At 38.8% G+C, this 17261-nt stretch overlaps 2 protein-coding genes across 3 annotated transcripts in view; both read left to right on the top strand.

Moving 5' to 3' along the window:
• Window positions 1-6372, top strand: part of LOC122093693 (SNF1-related protein kinase catalytic subunit alpha KIN10) — a 32343-nt gene extending 25971 nt beyond the window's left edge. For both annotated transcript variants that reach the window (XM_042664094.1, XM_042664095.1), the window contains exons 7-11: window positions 2875-2964; window positions 3045-3128; window positions 4548-4688; window positions 5089-5328; window positions 5838-6372. In XM_042664094.1, the coding sequence (XP_042520028.1) occupies window positions 2875-2964; window positions 3045-3128; window positions 4548-4688; window positions 5089-5328; window positions 5838-5951 (669 nt within the window). In that variant the 3' untranslated portion in view covers window positions 5952-6372. The remainder of the gene's footprint in view (window positions 1-2874; window positions 2965-3044; window positions 3129-4547; window positions 4689-5088; window positions 5329-5837) is intronic.
• Window positions 6373-9275: 2903 nt separating this feature from the next.
• On the top strand, window positions 9276-10838 carry LOC122094204 (uncharacterized zinc finger CCHC domain-containing protein At4g19190-like). Its single transcript, XM_042664932.1, has 4 exons — window positions 9276-9843; window positions 9933-9995; window positions 10290-10441; window positions 10574-10838. The coding sequence occupies exons 1-4, from the start codon at window positions 9610-9612 to the stop codon at window positions 10797-10799; spliced, it is 675 nt and encodes a 224-aa protein (XP_042520866.1). The 5' UTR covers window positions 9276-9609; the 3' UTR covers window positions 10800-10838.
• The last annotated feature ends 6423 nt before the right edge of the window (window positions 10839-17261 follow it).

Raw genomic sequence — 17261 nt, 5'->3', positions numbered from 1 at the left:
CCTTCGCTTCTCTTAAAATCTTCTTGGTCTTCGCACCAACCTCCTTAAGTCTTGTCTTTTATAAGTCGGGGTTTCACATTCCCAAAAAGCCTCCCTTCTTGGCATCTCTGGCTTCCATTTGGGCTCCCTTCAAGCCAAATACCTTGGTCTCCCTTTTATCTCTTTCAGCTTACTGCCCACCATTGTACTCCAATGCTTGATCTCATCCGCAAAAAGCTTCAGCTCTATAAAGGCGAGCTCCTTTCCTATGTGGGCCATCTGGCTCTCATCAGTTCCATGCTCTAGTCTTGTTACATCTATTAGTCTGGAGTTTTTCAACTCCCCCAATTCATCATCAAAGTTGTTGAAACCCTTATGTGCACCTTCCGCTTGATGGGGGTTGACTTGGCCAAATTTCTCCAACCCATTAGCTGATCCTCAGTTTGTCTCCCCAGACGAGAAGGTGGGATTGGCATTTGCGAAATCCAAGACGTCAACTTTGTAGGGATTCTTAAGCTTATTTGGAAGATTGCTTCCAATCATAAAAGCATTTGGGTGTCCTGCTTCTACTCTTCGCTCCTTCACAAAGACTCCCTCTGGACTGTCCCCCTGTCCTAATGCTTCTTGGGCTTGCCGTAACATTCTTAGTCTTCGCCCCACAGCTATTCGTGCCATTCACTCTGTCTCCGATGGCTGCTCCACCTCCCTTTGGCTCGATAATTGGCATCCTTCCGGAGTACCTCTATGTGGTTGGAGCTAGAGGTTTTTTCTCTGTACTATATAGAGATTCGATGGTTGCGTCCATCATTGCTAATGAGAGCTGGTCTCCCCCATAGTTGTCAAGGCGTCGCCAAGGCGTCCAGGCGGTTTGCCTGGGGCTTAGGCAACAGTCGCCTTATTGCACTGCATGCTGCCTTGTGTTTTGACACTTATTTATGCCAAATATCATTTAAGTACTTTTTATATTTGTTATTTCATTTACTTAAGATATTATTCATAAATAAGCAAATACCCCCTATTTGATTCCAATAAAAATAGTTTAGAAATCAAATTCCAAAAAGATAAAGTCTAAGAAGAAAAATTGGATTTTGGTTATAGGGACGATTTTCAACATTTAAATGCTGGAGTTTTTCTCAATTATGAAAATTTTATAAATTCTATCATATTAAAACATTGCTAAAAACCAAAAGTCTGGTAAAATAATTTTTTGTTTTGATATCTATAAAATTATTTTTATTCAGGCGATTTTAACAGCATTCGCACACTTAAAAATAAGTTTGACTGGAGCATAACTTTGTCATTACAACTCAGATTTAAGTAATCTTAGACTTGCTGGAAAGCTGGTTTTATATTATAACTGATACAAAAAGTCTCATGTAAAAATAATATCATTTGACCAGTCAAACTTATTATAGAACCAGAGCATTTCTCGAAATTTTTATTTTTTATAACTTAATATGACTTAATGTTAATTTTTTCTGATTAAATATGGCTAAATGTTGATTTTTAATGACTTGATGTTGCTTAATCTTGATTTTTTATGATACAAGGTATATATAGCTTACTAAATAATGTTAGAATATAAGAAAAATAAAAAATAACAATTGGTCGCCTTGTTCGCCTCAAAGTGTGCGCCTTCTCGGCTAAGCGCTTAGACAACCCTCCACTGCCTTGGTTCGCCTTGGCGCTGTGACAACTATGGTCTCCCCCTCCCTCTTCCCCCTCCTGGATATCTGGTCTTCCCTATCCCTTTCCCCGGGCCGCCGAGGAAGACATGACAAAGTTACATGGTCTCCTTCACCTACGGACACCTTCGGCTCCTCCTCAATTTGGGATTTTGTTTGTTCCCACAATCCTTTTGCCCCTTGGCAAAAGATTGTTTGGTTTTCTGGTCACATCCCCTGTGTAAGTTTTATTGTTTGGAGAGCCATCTCTAACTGTCTCCCCACTCGATCCTTCCTTCTCTACCGGCACATTCAGGTTTCCCCTTCTTGCAGTCTTTGCTAGATTGGTTCCGAGGACACTGATCATCTGTTCCTTTGTTGCCCCTTCACTTCCACAATTTGGAAGTGAGTCTTCAGCTCTTGCTGAACTGGCAGGAGATGTATCGTCCTCCTTCAAAGGGAATGGATTTGGGTTGACATGACTTTTTATGGTTCTACTATTTGTGACACTGCTAGCAAGCTTGCCTTTTGGACCACCACCTACCATATCTGGATGGAATGAAATCTCGTAGATGGACTCCCAACTCCCGCTTTTTTGACAATATTTGGAATGCCATCTACTTTGATGTCAGTTCTAAGCTCAAGATGCTTTCCCTCTACTCTGTCCATGACTCTCCGAGGAATAGGCCCATTGTTGTCTCCTGTGATCTCCCCCCCCCTCCCCCGGTTAGCTGGTGCTGTTGGCTGCCTGTTTTGGCCCTTGTTTTCTTTCTTTTTCTTTTCCCCTAGGGGCTGTATATTGCCCCCCCTTGTCCTTGTTGGTAATGAATTTCTTTATTCATCCAAAAAAAAAAAAAATCTAATGATTTCTCCCTAATCTGGAATCTGATATCTCTGTTTTTTTTTTTCTGTTTAGTACTGTTTTAACTCTTTATATCAGTATTACATTACTATGGTACTTTTTAGAGTACCTGTCTTACTGATCTGTGCATCACTTAGTTTTGTGTCTTTATATGAGGGCTATAGTATGAAAATGTCTTGGTTCTTTTTTGTATAATGATGTATACAAAGTTTTAAATTGCGGGTCTCAGTCTCAGTCTCAGTCTCAGATCTACACTGCTTGTTAACATATAATTTTTTGCCTAAAAAAAATTAGAAATCAGGAGCCATTTTTTGTTTATTATGTCTTTCCAAAAACTTATAGAACTATTTTCTGCTCCCATTCTTGCAGATTGATGAAGATATTCTTCAGGAAGTAGTGAAGATGGGATTTGACAGGAACCAACTGGTTGAGTCTCTTCGCAACAGAAAAACAAATGATGTATGGAATTATTGATAGTTGGACTAGATTTGACTTTATTAATTTGAGTTGGTTGTCTAACTTGTTACAAACTTTTCCAGGGTACTGTTGCATATTATCTGTTGTTGGACAACAGGTTCCGGGTTTCTAGTGGCTATCTTGGAGCTGAGTTTCAGGAGTCAATGGTTTGTTATTTTCTAGAATTATTGGGAGATGCTTTAATATATTTTGCATTTTTATTACCAAAGCTGAAAGGAGAATTGCATGTGGTTTAACAAATTCCATACAACTCTATGTGCATAACATGCCATCGTGGTATTCATGAATGGATTTCACATTAGAGATCTGGATCAGAAATTTGACTGACTGGGTGAGTTGGTCCAGTCGATAAGATTTCCTTTTCCTGAACTTGACCTCTCTGGTGATCACTGGTGTACTCTTTGTAGAACCTTTATTGGCCTACCTGCTATATCTTTTGAGGTTACCGAATTTTATATCCATCTATCCCATCCTTAAATGCAGGAGAATGAGAAATACTATTGAAGGGGAATGGTTGTCTCATATGTAGGGAGGACAAATGGGAGGGTGTCACCAATACCATTACAGACCATTTTAGAAGATTATAAACTTATATTTTAACGCATATGTGTAGCTTGCCTCTTTAGTGAATGTCTTTTGGGCATGGAAGCTGGGAGAAAGTAATGAGCTGGACGATGGTTGGCTAACCAAGGCATACTTTTGTCTAGGCTTTGTTTTGGGGAAATTACCCTTGAATAGATTGTGTCCTTTGTTTCTTTTTTCTGTTGTGTTCCTTGGTTTTGGGTTTTGGTTAGGTGGTGGTTTGTTTATTTCTTTCCCCACCTCCTTGTAAAACCATAACCAACTCCCCTGAAAAATAGAGCTTACTTATTCTTACGAGATAACTGGGGCCTGTGGGGTGGGTACCTGGGGTTTTGCAAATTTCACACTTGACCTTACTCAATAAGGGCATTTTATAACTGAACCATTAGGGTGTGGCAGGGCATATTTACCACATTGCCACTCCTAATTGGTGCCTTTACTAGTCTGCATGTGCAGGATTATAGTTGTCAAGGTGTTGCCTAGGCGTCCAGGGCAACATCACACCTTGAGTCCAAGGCAGCGTCATGCCTTGTTTGATGCAAGAAGGACAACCACCTTGGATGCTTTGGCACCATTGCCTTGTGGGTGACAGCATGCTTTATATGATATCAGTTTTTTGAGACTTCATGGATTTACGTTTATTTTTCTTTATGTTTCTGATTTTTTGATGAATATGCTTATATCCCATGCTTTGTTTCTTATATGTTGGTTTTCTAATATTTTGGTCATTACTCACATAATTATATGGCTGTTATGTTGCATATAAGCATGAGTGCATAAAATTATTGTTCTTGTATTACATATTTACGTATACCGCAAGCATAGGGCACCCCTCCAACGCCTTGGGCCACATGGTCACCTTGACAACTATGTGACGCATTTATATTTGTTTGCTTTCTTAGACCATTGTTACTATTTAGTGGATTATTTTTGTCATCACTTTCTAAATATCAATTCAATATGCTGATTACATGTATTTCCAGGAATGCAATTTCACACGTATGCATCCAGGTGAAGCTGCATCTTCAGCCATTGGGCATCGTCTGCCGGGATATGTGGAGCATCAGGGAATTGGCTTAAGAACCCAGTTCCCTGTTGAGAGGAAATGGGCTCTGGGACTTCAGGTTGAATTTATTCCATTCATTTGGATGTAATACCAGGATAGGTGGATGCAGACTAGTAGTTATCCCTGCCAAAGACATGACACTTCTCAAGGGGTTGGCCTGCCAATAGGTGGTGCTCATCAATGATATTTGAGTGACCAATCAACCCTATTATTTCATAAAGTTCTAATAAATTAATTACCAAAATGGTGTATAGTACAATTCTTCGGATCTATGGAAGTATCTGATCTGAAACATTGCTGGTCTGGGGTATCTGACTCTTGATTGGTTTAATGATTCCAATCCCACTAGATTTAATTATAGTGGAGGGTGACTGGCCTCATCTAGTCCTTAAAAACATGAATGGTATTCCTGTTTATTATTTGTTGTTAATGCCTCTTGATTGGTTCACTCTTGACAGTCTCGAGCTCATCCTCGTGAGATAATGACTGAGGTTCTGAAAGCTCTTCAAGCACTGGAGGTGTGTTGGAAAAAGATTGGCCACTACAACATGAAGTGCAAATATCCTCGCTATCCGGGCAGTTCTGAAGGCATGGTCAACAGTGCAGTGCATGGTAACCATTACTTTGAGGATGAATCTGCTATTGTGGAGAATGATGGGGTTATTAGGCAAACAAATGTAGTCAAGTTTGAGTTGCAGGTATGCCAGGTTCTCCGTCTCCTTGTGCTTAATGTTAACATGATTTGTGTAGGCTTTTGCCTTTTATTTGCTGGTGGATCTTATATTTTTATATTTAGGTCCCTTCAAATGAAAAGCTTCATTAATCATGGATATTAGTGGAAAACTGCAAATGGACTCTTTTTTAATTCAGTTAATTTGTATTTTGGGTTGTCTTTTTGTACTTGGATTCTTTCTTTACTTTTTTTTTTCCTTTCTTGGTAGGAGCCATGTTAAATGGAAAAAGTTTTAAAGTATTTTTTAAAGTAAATTCTTGTGTTTTAATATATTGATTATACCTGATTATACTCCTTTTTCATGGTGTTCAGCTGTAGACAAAAGGAGCTTAAACAAAATCATTTACATACCCGTCTCCCCCAATTTGAACCCAAAAATAACAATGATCATTATAATAATATTTGAAGGAGTTTTAGGCTTCTCATCAGCAGTTTCTTATAATTCTAACTGAGTTTGTAAATGTGCTTCTATAGCTCTACAAGACTCGTGAGGAGAAGTATCTGCTTGATCTGCAAAGGGTGAACGGGCCTCAGTTCCTGTTCCTGGATCTCTGTGCTGCTTTCCTTGCTCAGCTTCGGGTCCTCTGATGGTTAGGGTCATATAGATTAGATATTTACCCAGGAAGGTCGTATGATGCTTGTGAATAATGACGAACACTGTATATTCTGACTTGTTAGATTTATATTTTCATCAGCTATTGTCTAGTTCCTAGGCATGCTTTGATTGCCTATTTCTCAACTTTGTTAACTATGGTCTTCCCCAATTGTACCAGCTCTGGGGAACGTCTTTGAATCAGTATGGAACCTTGGTAATAGCTACGAATGTGACTATCAAATATCGACTATCGAGATTCGCAGGGAAGGATGGTTAAACTGTACATCAGCTTGATATCTTACGTATGGTTGAGATTAATACCGCCGGCTGACATTGCCACCCTTGAAGGTGCTTAACTGTTTTGTATTTTTATTTATATTATTTTATATCTATCTGTTTAATTTCACATGGTAATTCAAAATTTTCACAGCCCAAGTTATTCAATCTAAATTGTAATCCTTCATCAGATACGTCTTTTTCATGTAATTGAAAATTGAATTCCAATGTCCACAAATGAACCAATTAATCATAATTCGAATGGCCACTGAGCTTCTCTTCCACTTCTTTTCCAATGATTGATATTAGAGATGGAGACCCTGAATGTTAGGTTTAGTTGGCAGAAATATAACTTTGGTTTGTAAGAAATAGAATATTGGGCAATAAGACTTGATAGATAATTAATACTAAAAAATAATGAAAAAAGGGATAGCTTGTTAAACTTGAAATTCTGAAATGGTGATGGAAGTCCTTCGAATTATGTAAAGTTGAGTCTCTGTTTAGGTATTTGAACGTCCCGTATATGTACATATATGTACACTATCGGGTTGATCATACTAAGGATGTAAATTTGAAATCGAAACCGTTTACCAAATCGAATCAAGCCATTTACATCGAAATTACAAAACTGTTTAGTAAATGGTTTGATTATGGTTTGAAGTTTCAGGTCAATTAGCTAAACAGTTGAAATAGTCCTAGCCGTTTAATCTGTTGGTTTCAAGCCGAATTGAAATTGTAAAAAACGAACTGTTTAAATCGTCAAAATTGATCCGATCAACCCGTTTAAAGATTAAATAAGGTGGTTGCAAAATATCATTAGTATCTCATTTGATTCAAAGATTGAGTGCTGTAAGCCTGCAAGTAATTCTAGAGGTAACTTGTTCATTGTTTGGAATGCCGATTAAATTAATCCAATGCACTAAGTAAAATGTATACAGGGGTAAAATGTAATTTTTGCTTATATCATGGCATATTAAATATATATTTTTCAATATTATAACACATTATTTTGGGGGAGGGGAGAAGAATAAAATTTCTGTTGTAAGCATTACTTACTGACTTGTTAGATGCGCTTGATACTATTTTCTATCAAAATATTTTCTTTTGCTTAGTTGTTTGGTTGTTTTAACAAAACATAATGGTTTGCATTTTACATTTTCAAGATTGAATCGTTTATCACCAAAAGTAAATTTTAGTAGACATGCAAATAAAGTAGCAAACCGATTGTTAACCATTTAGAAACCGTATGGAATATACCGAAACAGAAACCATTTAAAAATGTGAAACCGAAACCATTTAAAAACCGTGGAAACCGAAACCGTTTACTAAATGGTTGCGGTTTTAGAAAGTGTAATCGTTTAATATATGGTGCGGTTTTGGTTTTAGCAAAAATATATGTGAACTGAACCCAACCGATTAACATCCTTAGATCATATGTCTTCACCTTCAAGATAAAACAATATCTCCCAATCACTTAAGGTGTATTTCCAGTAAGTGATTATAACAAGGAAATACGAAGGTAATGATAAGTATTTGTATCGTGTAGAAAAGGATAGAAAACAATATACATTTTAGTAAAATAGAGACTGTTGGGTATGAAGAACACTTTGGTAAAAACACTTGCAAAGAGCCAAATGAATCACAGTAAGGCTTCCAAACTTGTAACAAAGAACAAATCTCGTTTTGACTTCCATATTTGTAGAAGTAGGGGTGACGGTATAAGTATGGGGGAGATTGTGTAACGAGGCCTAAAGATATTTATCAATTATCGAGGTAAAATGTAAATTGTGCCCGACATAAAATCTGAAAAAGTTTTGGTGGTTGTGTACTCTAGGGGTGCAAGTTTGGCTTGACGGCTCGAACCCGCCCTTAGCTCGCTCTAATCCCAAATAGGGACTAGCTTGAATATTTTGGCCTTGAGGGCCAGTTCGACCCTAAAATTTCTAACATTGAGTCAGGGTCAGGGCGGATAAGGGTTGATGTCTTTGGCCCGCCCAACCTGCCTTGAACCCGGCCCTGGTTTTTTGCCCTGATGTTGACCCTGGTTATGATCTTGATTGTGACCCTAATGTTAACTCTGATTTTAACCTAATTTTAGATATTGTTTGATATTGGCACCTAAAAAAACCTTAATACATCCTCTCACTGATCTCTCTTGTTTTTCTTCTGCCGCAAAAGTTTTGCATTTAATAATCGCATCACTGATCACTCTCGGATGTTAGGGTTTCAATATCCTACCGCATGAGTGCACATTGTGTCATTCTTTCGTCCCTTAACGGACATCACTCTGCATTGGTTGAGAAATTATCGGTAATGTTCTCATATTTGTTTAACATGACGTGTAATTTGAGATATTCGGATTGTTTGCCTTGTTAGAACGATCTCTTTGTTTATCATGACAAATAGTTGGAATTTTTTGGATTGTTTGTCTTCTTAAGATGATTTTCTCTTTGTTTACCATAATAGTTGGAGTTATTTGTATTATTTGAATGTTTGCTTTAGAATGTTCTCCTCATGGCGAGTAATTTGTGACTTTGTGTTTTTTTTTATCTTTTATTTATTATTAATATTTTTTATTTTTTTAGTTATTTCATATATTGTAGGGTCAGGGGTCAGGGTATACCCATCCCTTGATGGCAAACTAGGGTTAGTGTCAATCAGGGTCAGGGTCAGGGTGAGGGCCAATAGAGTCATCCTAGTCTAACTCTGAAAAATCAAAGCCAATAAGGGTGGGTATGGGCTGGGCTGAACCTTGAAGGGTTGGGCTAGGGTTGAAATTTTGTGATCTTACGAGTTTGGGCTTAGCTAAGGAGACTTAGGGTTGGGATAAGGTTTTAAGAAACCGAGCCCAGTTGCACCCCTAGTGTACTCCATCTCCCATCCCTTGCGACCATACAATTTAAAACAAATGTAACCCCAAAAATATTCATCAATCAATTGGAAATAAAGACATGAACTTTATCAATCAATCAATTGGGAAAAAGGACTTTGTCTGGTTGAGTGGTACCTGCGCCAAACTGAAGTCGGAGCGAAATCCACCGCACCCCATTCAATTCCACATCTCCACTCAATAAAAGGCACAAATCCGTCAGCCTGTTGACGCTTCCCCGTATGCTCAGCCCCGGTGCTTGTGCAGGGACCGCGCTTCCGGACAGAAAAATTCCCACCCTGAAAATCAGGGTAAATCTGTGTTTTCACAGTTCCGTGTTTCTGTGCGTGTGACGGCTTCAGGGTTCAGATCAGAGGAAAAAAAAAAAAAAAAAAAGAATAGAAAAAAGAGGAAAAAGCATTTATCCTGGAATAGTAGAATAGAAAAACGAGGAAGGAGGAAGGAGGAAGAGTTAATACCGATCAATTGGTTATTTGGTTTGAAGGATGGAAGAAGAAGGAGGGTTGGGTGGAACTGGTAGCTTAGGGAAACTGAGCAAGAAGTTGGCGGAGAAGGCGGTGGAGGTGGACTACAAGACCAAGGCGGGCACAGCTTGGAGCCACTCCTATCTCAACCAGAAGCCCTGGCACCCTCTCTCCTATCCCAACCAACGTCGCAAATGGATCGCCGAGCAGACCGACGCCCAACGCAACCGTCGTGCAGAGGAAATTGCCAGAGAGGTGCTCTTTTATTTCTGATCTCTCTCCCTTTTAATTGATTATTATTTGATTTCTCTCTGCTTATGTTCTCTGTTGGTTCGCTTTTGCAGTTTGCTCAGGAGCAGGACTTCTTCCGACAGACTGCTCTCGTCTCCAAGAAAGAGAAGGAGAAGGTAAATATCGATTCTGAGAAACTGCCAAAACAATATGGAAATATAGAGACTAGGGGGGAAAATAAAAAAATAAACCTTAATTAATTACAATGGGAGAGAAAATATTGATTTCTCGGTCAACCGAATGGAAACTATTTGTGAAGGCGGGTGGAATTTGATGGAATGTTTTCAATTTCACTCACGGCCAATCCATTTATGCCTTATTATCTGAAGTCTCATATTCTCAATTGTCATTTTTTGGTTTCTATTTTTTCTTGATAGTTTATTTATTAAATATTAATGCAATTTTTGTAGGTGGAGACGATGAAAGCTGTGAGCTTCATGTATGTTCGCCCTCCGGGTTACAATGCAGAAAGTGCAAAAGCAGCAGAGATTGCAGATGAGAGGAGGAGGCTGGAACAAGATAATAGCCCTCCAGACTCTACAGCTGGTGCTCCCCCTGCAATGTATTACTTAAAATCTTATAATGTTAAATATTTACCTTACTTTTGAAGACTCAAAACAATAGCAGTGTTATCAGTGTGTCAGGCAGTTATATCCCGTGTAACATTTGTCCCAGCAATCAACTTGTCTTGCAGGGTTCCAGAAACCATGCAGGGTAAGGGTCATTCAAATGGGGATAGGAAGAAGCCAAGGCCAAAAGATGTCTTTGGTCGTGCTTTACCGACAGAAGAAGAATTCGAAGTCTTGAAAAATGCTCCACGGTATATCTATTTCTTTTGTACCATTTTCCATTTCTTTTTGTATTGGAAATGTACTTTTAGATTATTAGATATCAAAGTTCAAACATGGTCACTGTTGTGATTCTCAAAGGATTTTTAATAACAGTGTGTTGAAAAAGAATTAAGTATGGATGTTCCACCTAGAAGGAGTGAGTACTAGGCATATTTAGGCAAAATTTCGCTTGTTTCGACATGCCAAGACGAAACAGGAGGCAAAACCTAAAAGCAGAATAATTTCAGGTGCAATTTCTCTAATTTTGGTCATGTCTACATTGTCGACAAAATGCATTGTTTCGTTGAAATTTCGGTCATTTTAGTTGAAAAACTGAGTCGCTTTGGCTGTTTGCCCCTCAAAATGCCCAAGTGAAACTCACGACAAAAAATGCACTGTATCAGTTAAAATTTTGCTAATTTCGGTCGGACCTAAACGAGACTGAAATTCGAGTTTTTGAACCTTGGCACCAGGCCACAAATTCCTCTGAAACTAAAGAATGCAGTCAATAACCCACATCACATTAGAGCGCTAGATCGATCTCACAAGCAATGGAAACTCTCGAAATGCAACGTAGTATATCATCAGCTAGCGTATTTACATTTCGTTGGTCCATTGGAATGAGCATTTCAACCAGTACATGAGGTGTCAAATGAGTTTAATGTTATCAGAGGTGTCACCATGGTCCCTTAGAGGGATTCTTTGTGTTCAGTTCCCCCTCGACCCCTAATTGTTCATGTTCTTTCGGTAAGACTTGATCAATACCTATTTTGGGTTATATCTTTCCTTTAGACCCCTCCATCTTGTTAGTAAGCTGTTGTGTTCTTAAACCATTGCTTACTTATCAAATAATGGTCCTGGTGTCAATCAGTGATTCCGTAGCAGTTTCAGCAGTCAATTTGAGCCAATAGGTATGCCCTCAGAATTAGGGACTGGAAAGGCAGAAGGGATTATCTGTACTCATTCTTTTGGTTTTGGAAGCTAGAATAATGAGTTGCTTTGGACCTTAGCCGCCAAAATGTGGAAGGGTATATGATTTCTATCATCATCCTGGATACTGAAAGGAAATAACAGTATGATGTAGGATTTTATGGTTTTTAGGCTGGTAATTTAGTATTTGAGTCTTAATTTGAGGGATGATAATGTAGCTGTAACTTGTACAAAAACATGGCCATTATAATCTGAGGGAGCTTATCATGAAATACCTTTAAATGATTTTATCTTATAGAAACCATATGGCAACTCCTGTAAAAGAAAGCATATGATCCTTTCTCTGCTCTATATTTTTTCTTTTATTTTTCTATGTCGTGTTATGGATCCTTTTGGCTTTTCCATGTTTCTTCTTTATGTTTAGGTTTCTCTGCCCTTGTATTTCTTTTGTTTTTCTTTGCGTGGCAAGGGACTTCTTTTTCTTGCTGATCACCATTCCCCCTAAGAAAAACAAAAAAGAAAGAGGTTCAAAAAGAAGATGAAACTAAGACAATGGAAGGCCAACTAAGATGCTACCTCTGGTATTCTGTGTGTTTTCATGGCATTTTATTGCCTTTATTTTTGTTTCTTGTTTGTCGTTCTTCATATTTTCTTTTCTTTCTTCGTTTTTTTCTTGGGGGTTGGAATCGCCATCTCTGGGCTACCCTATCTGCAAATCCCCAGCCCGACAATCATTTGTAGAGGAGAGTTTCTAACTGAGACTCAGGTCTGCTCTATCATTTATAGACTGAACATGGTTGCAGAAATTTTATTTCGTCTGCTAACCTCCTTCTTGAGTGCCACTCAGTTGGTTTCAATAGGCAATTGAACTATCAAACTTCCCCTGAAATTTCGAATCAATCCGGACCTGTTTGGTTGAGTTCAATCATCTACAACCTATGCTGGTTCTTCTGCCTCCCTGTTTTAACGAAAGGGAGGAGAAGATAGGATCTTTTTGTAGTTACAATTAAGCCCCTGCTTATTGGTATTACATAAATACCACCCCTTTCATAATTCGATCTGCTTTATCCCCTTCTTGTATAAAAAACTTCCTGAATTGCCTCTTTCTTGAGAAATAATTCCTAATTGGTCCCGAGTTCTGTTATCTTACTCTTAAGGTTCTGATTTGACTCTATGGTTAAGAAATTGCCACTACTGTTGTTATTTGAGTTGTTTATCATCTGGGTGCGTCCATAGCAACCCGTAATCATGGTTATTGAGCCCGTGATCGCATCAGTGACTGAATTTAGGTTTATTGATCGATGTTAATTTCTTCTGTTTATTGGTTAATTTATACCAGTTATGGTAGTTGTTAAAGTAATTCTTAGGTTAGAACTTCTAAGGTGTGGAAAGGGATTTTCAGATCTTGATAGCCTGTTGTGAGGCATACTATAGCTGAGGTTGATTGTCTTTGTTCGGCACATCTCCTAAATCCGAGAGTTTCAATTTGATTGGGTAATAGTTATTGCTTTTTATTAGCCAGTTTCATGGACCTATTCTACGCCACTTATTAATTAATTTGGATGAAACTTGTATGCTTGGGTTTGTGATTGAGCCTATTACTGCCCTGTGAAGTCACACATGATAATTGCCCTTGTGGAATTCACTGTTCAGGTTAACGGACGATTTGTTCGATTTAATTAAATTTTAGTCATTATTGTTTAACGTCTTTCTGCTAGTCCTGACCCACAGACTAAGTTTCGATGCCCACTTCCTACACCATCCTCTGTCATTGTTTCCTCTTTTTGTTTTGTTTTTGTCACTTCTATGAAATTCCAAACCGAAGTTTGCAAAATTGCATCCAATTATCTTAGAATTACATCCAGAACCAGGTAGCTGATTTCTCCCCCTTTTGTAATACTGAACAACTTATTTTCTTCAATGAAAGAATGAGCTGCCAAGGCAGAAATATTACTGAAGAATTAGGGAATTTGGACTTGTGCATTAATGAGCGCAGTCCTCTCTTATTTATAATGAAATAAAACCCCTAAGAGGGCTTAAGTGTCTGTTTGGATATAACCCCTAAAACTCATTATTACAATAACTCTACATTCAACACTCCCCCTCAAGTTGGTGCATGGATATCACACATACCCAACTTGGACAAAATAAAATAAAAAGATCTAATACTAAGTCCCTTTGTGAGAATATCTGGTAATTGATCTTCATTTTGCACAAAAGGAATACAGATAAGGCCTTTGATGGGGACATCAAGACGTACAGCCGAAGGAAGAAGAAGACCCAACCTTCTTTGTGGTTGGAGGATTAGAAGGAGGAAGAAAAAGAAAGGAAGGCTCGATCTAGCCTTCCCAGCGCTGGATCGAGTCCTCTCCTTCCTTTCTTTGCCAAGATTGTGTGGCCCCCACCAAATCGGATATGTTAGTAGTTTTATTTCCTAGGATTTTGCCAAGATTGTGTGGTCCCCACCAAATCTGATATATTAGTAGTTTTATTTCCTAGGATTTTGTTTATTTGAGTCTTTAGGTCAATTAGGAAACTAAATAACTATCCTATTGATTTCTTTTAGAAAGTTTCTTTGTTTATGAAATAACATTCCTAGAATATTCTTTTCTTTTTAGTAATTAGTCTCTTATTTATGTAAGGCTATTGGCCACGGAATGAATTATTGAATGAATGAAAGTTGTTGAAAGAAAAAGGCAAAGCCAGCGTCCCTCTCTCCCTCTCACGATCTCCTCTCATTCTCGGTCTCTCTCTCTTTTCTCACTCTCGTCCTCTCTCTTTCTCGACTCTCTCTCTTATCTCGACTTTCATCTCTCTCTTTTTCTGTTTCTGTTTTCTCTGTTGCTGCTGCACTATTGTAGCCATTGTTCACAGTAACTGGAGATCACCTCCATTGAATAAACCCCACCTGGGTTACTGTTGAGTTCCTCATCATCAAGCTGGGCTGCTGCTGAGCACTACATCATCAAGCTGGACCTTTTTTTTTTTCCTCGTCAAATAAGGTGGACTGCACCTCTGTTTTGGAGGACTTCGGCTTCTCCATTTCTTCTCAGATCGGGACAGCAAGAAGATAAGTAAAACCCCCCTGTTCCACATCCATTGACTGCCTATTATCCCCATTATCTCCCCCACTGAAATCTGAAATTAATCTTTGTCTTTCAAGCCATCTATTTTATGCTGAAACCTGAAATTAATCCCTGCTGTTTTACCTTATTAGTTGACTGATTTCAGAGAACTGCGCGGGTTGCTTATTATGCTTAGTGTCTTGATTGATTTGTGCTAAACCTAACACATATTTGTTGCCATGTTCCCTTCCCCATACCCCCATTTGACGCTTGGGTAGTTTAAGTGTTTTTCATGCTTAGATTATTATTGACCAATGCTGCCCTGTTAATTAGTCTATTATCTTGCATGTTAAATCTGTACTTTGCTGAGCAACTTTGAACCCAACCCAATTCAAGACCTATTGAGTATTCCTTACTCTAGTGGATTGACCCCTTGTAGGAAACCTAGTTGCCTAGGCACCCTCCCTACATCAGCCTTGCTCCAACTTCTCCTTGATGAAATGCCTATCAATCTCCACATACTTAGTACGATAATGTTGAACAAGGTTGTGTTTAATGCTGATGGCTGATTTATTATCACAATATAACAACATCGGCCTCTGGATGAACACACCCAAATAATGAAGATTCTGCAACCAAAGTAGTTCACAAATCCCATGCGTCATTGCCCGGAACTCAGCCTTTGCACTAAATCGAGCCACAACTGAACACGTAACCAAGTTACCACCAACAAATGTACACGATCATCTGGAGAAGTTGCCCAATCAACATCAGTATATGCCTTAAACCTCATATGATGTATAGGCGAGAATAAAATGCCATTTCCTGAGGCAGTCTTCAAGTACCTAAGGATACGGTACGCAACATCCATGTGTGAGGAATAGGTATTATGCATGTACTGACTCACCAAACTAACTGCATGAGCCATGTTTGGTCTCGTGTGGGATAGATATATGAGTCTTCTATCTAGCCTTTGATACCGACCTTTATCAAGTGGTTCACCTTCATTGCTTCTGAGATGAGAGTTAACCTCAATAGGAGCATCCTAGGGTTTACATTCTAACATACTAGTCTCTGAGAGGAGATCCAAGGTGTATTTTGTTTGAGAGAGAACAATACCTTTAGTAGATTGTGCCATCTTAATACCAAGAAAGTATTTCAAACCTTGATCTCAAACTCCTTACCAAGATAGGCTTTGAGCTTCGAGATTTCAGCTGTATCATTGTCAGTAACGACAATATCGTTCACATACACTATCAACACAATGATCTGATTACCCACCTTTTTAATGAACAAATTTTGATCAACACTACTCTGAGTGAAACCGACTGCTATTATGGCCTTGTGGAACAGATCAAACCATGTCGTAGGAGATTGCTTCAATCCAGACAGCTCTCTTCAGTCTACACACTTTGCCTTGGGTTTCTGAACTAGAGTATCATGGTGGAATGTCCATATACACTTCCTCAGTCAACTCTCTTTGAAGAAAAGTTGGCCACAAGAGTAAAGGTTTCCTCGTAGTCAATCCCATAAGTTTGAGTAAAGCCCTTTGCCACCGGTTTTTTTCCTTGTACCTATCCACCGTCCTATCAACATTATGCTTGACTGTGAACACCCATTTGCAGCCAACTGGTCACTTGTGTAGGGGTAAAACAACCAGATCCCATTTTTTTTTCTTGTGAATAGCTCTCATCTCCTCATTCATTGCCTCCTTCCATCTAGGTTCTGCATTTGCTTCCTACCAGGTTTTAGGAGTAGAAACAAAGGACAATAACGACACAAATGCACAATATGATGGGAAAGGGTATTATATGACACAACATTGGAAATAGGATGTTGAGTACAAGTCCTATTACCTTTTCTACGAGCAATAGAGATTGATCAAAAGTAAGGGGAAAGGTTATACCTGGGAGAGAAGACTCAATATCAGGGAGCAATGGAGTAGCAGTGGTACTGTGAATGGTTGTCAGTTCTCCTTTTTTTACGAGAGGACACCTGTATCACTGGACCATCCTGTGCTTTCTGCTGAACCTGTGGCTCCCCCTGAATGGGAACCTTTGGACCAGTAGTCGTCTCTCCAACATCCCTCTAAGTATCCCCTTCATCCATGGGAAGAAACAAAGGATAGTCAAAGGTAGGTTGGTTGTATCACTTCTTCACTATCAGAAGTCTCCCCCTGAAGAGAGAAGTAAGCCTTTGTCTCATGAAAGATCACATTCATGGAAACGAAGATCCATTGAGAAGGTGGATGATAACACCGGTATCCCTTCTGAGTGGGAGAGTAGCCAACAAAAATACACCTGATGCCACGATGGTTGAGCTCACCTAGAATTTGATGATTATGAACAAAGCAAACATAGCCAAACACCTTGGGTGGAACAACAAAAGTATGAGGCCCAGATAACAACTTAATGGGTCTCTTAAATCTAAGTATATGGGAAGGCTTCCTATTGATGAGATAGGCAACAATAAGGACCGCCTCACTCCATTAAGGAGCAGGGACCTGCATCCCAAACATCAAGGAGTGAGCAACCTCAAGAAGATGTCGATTCTTACA

The sequence above is a fragment of the Macadamia integrifolia genome, chromosome 11, assembly GCF_013358625.1.
Source record: "Macadamia integrifolia cultivar HAES 741 chromosome 11, SCU_Mint_v3, whole genome shotgun sequence".
Classification (NCBI taxonomy): Eukaryota; Viridiplantae; Streptophyta; class Magnoliopsida; order Proteales; family Proteaceae; genus Macadamia; species Macadamia integrifolia.
This window is presented reverse-complemented; position numbering and strand designations above follow the sequence as displayed.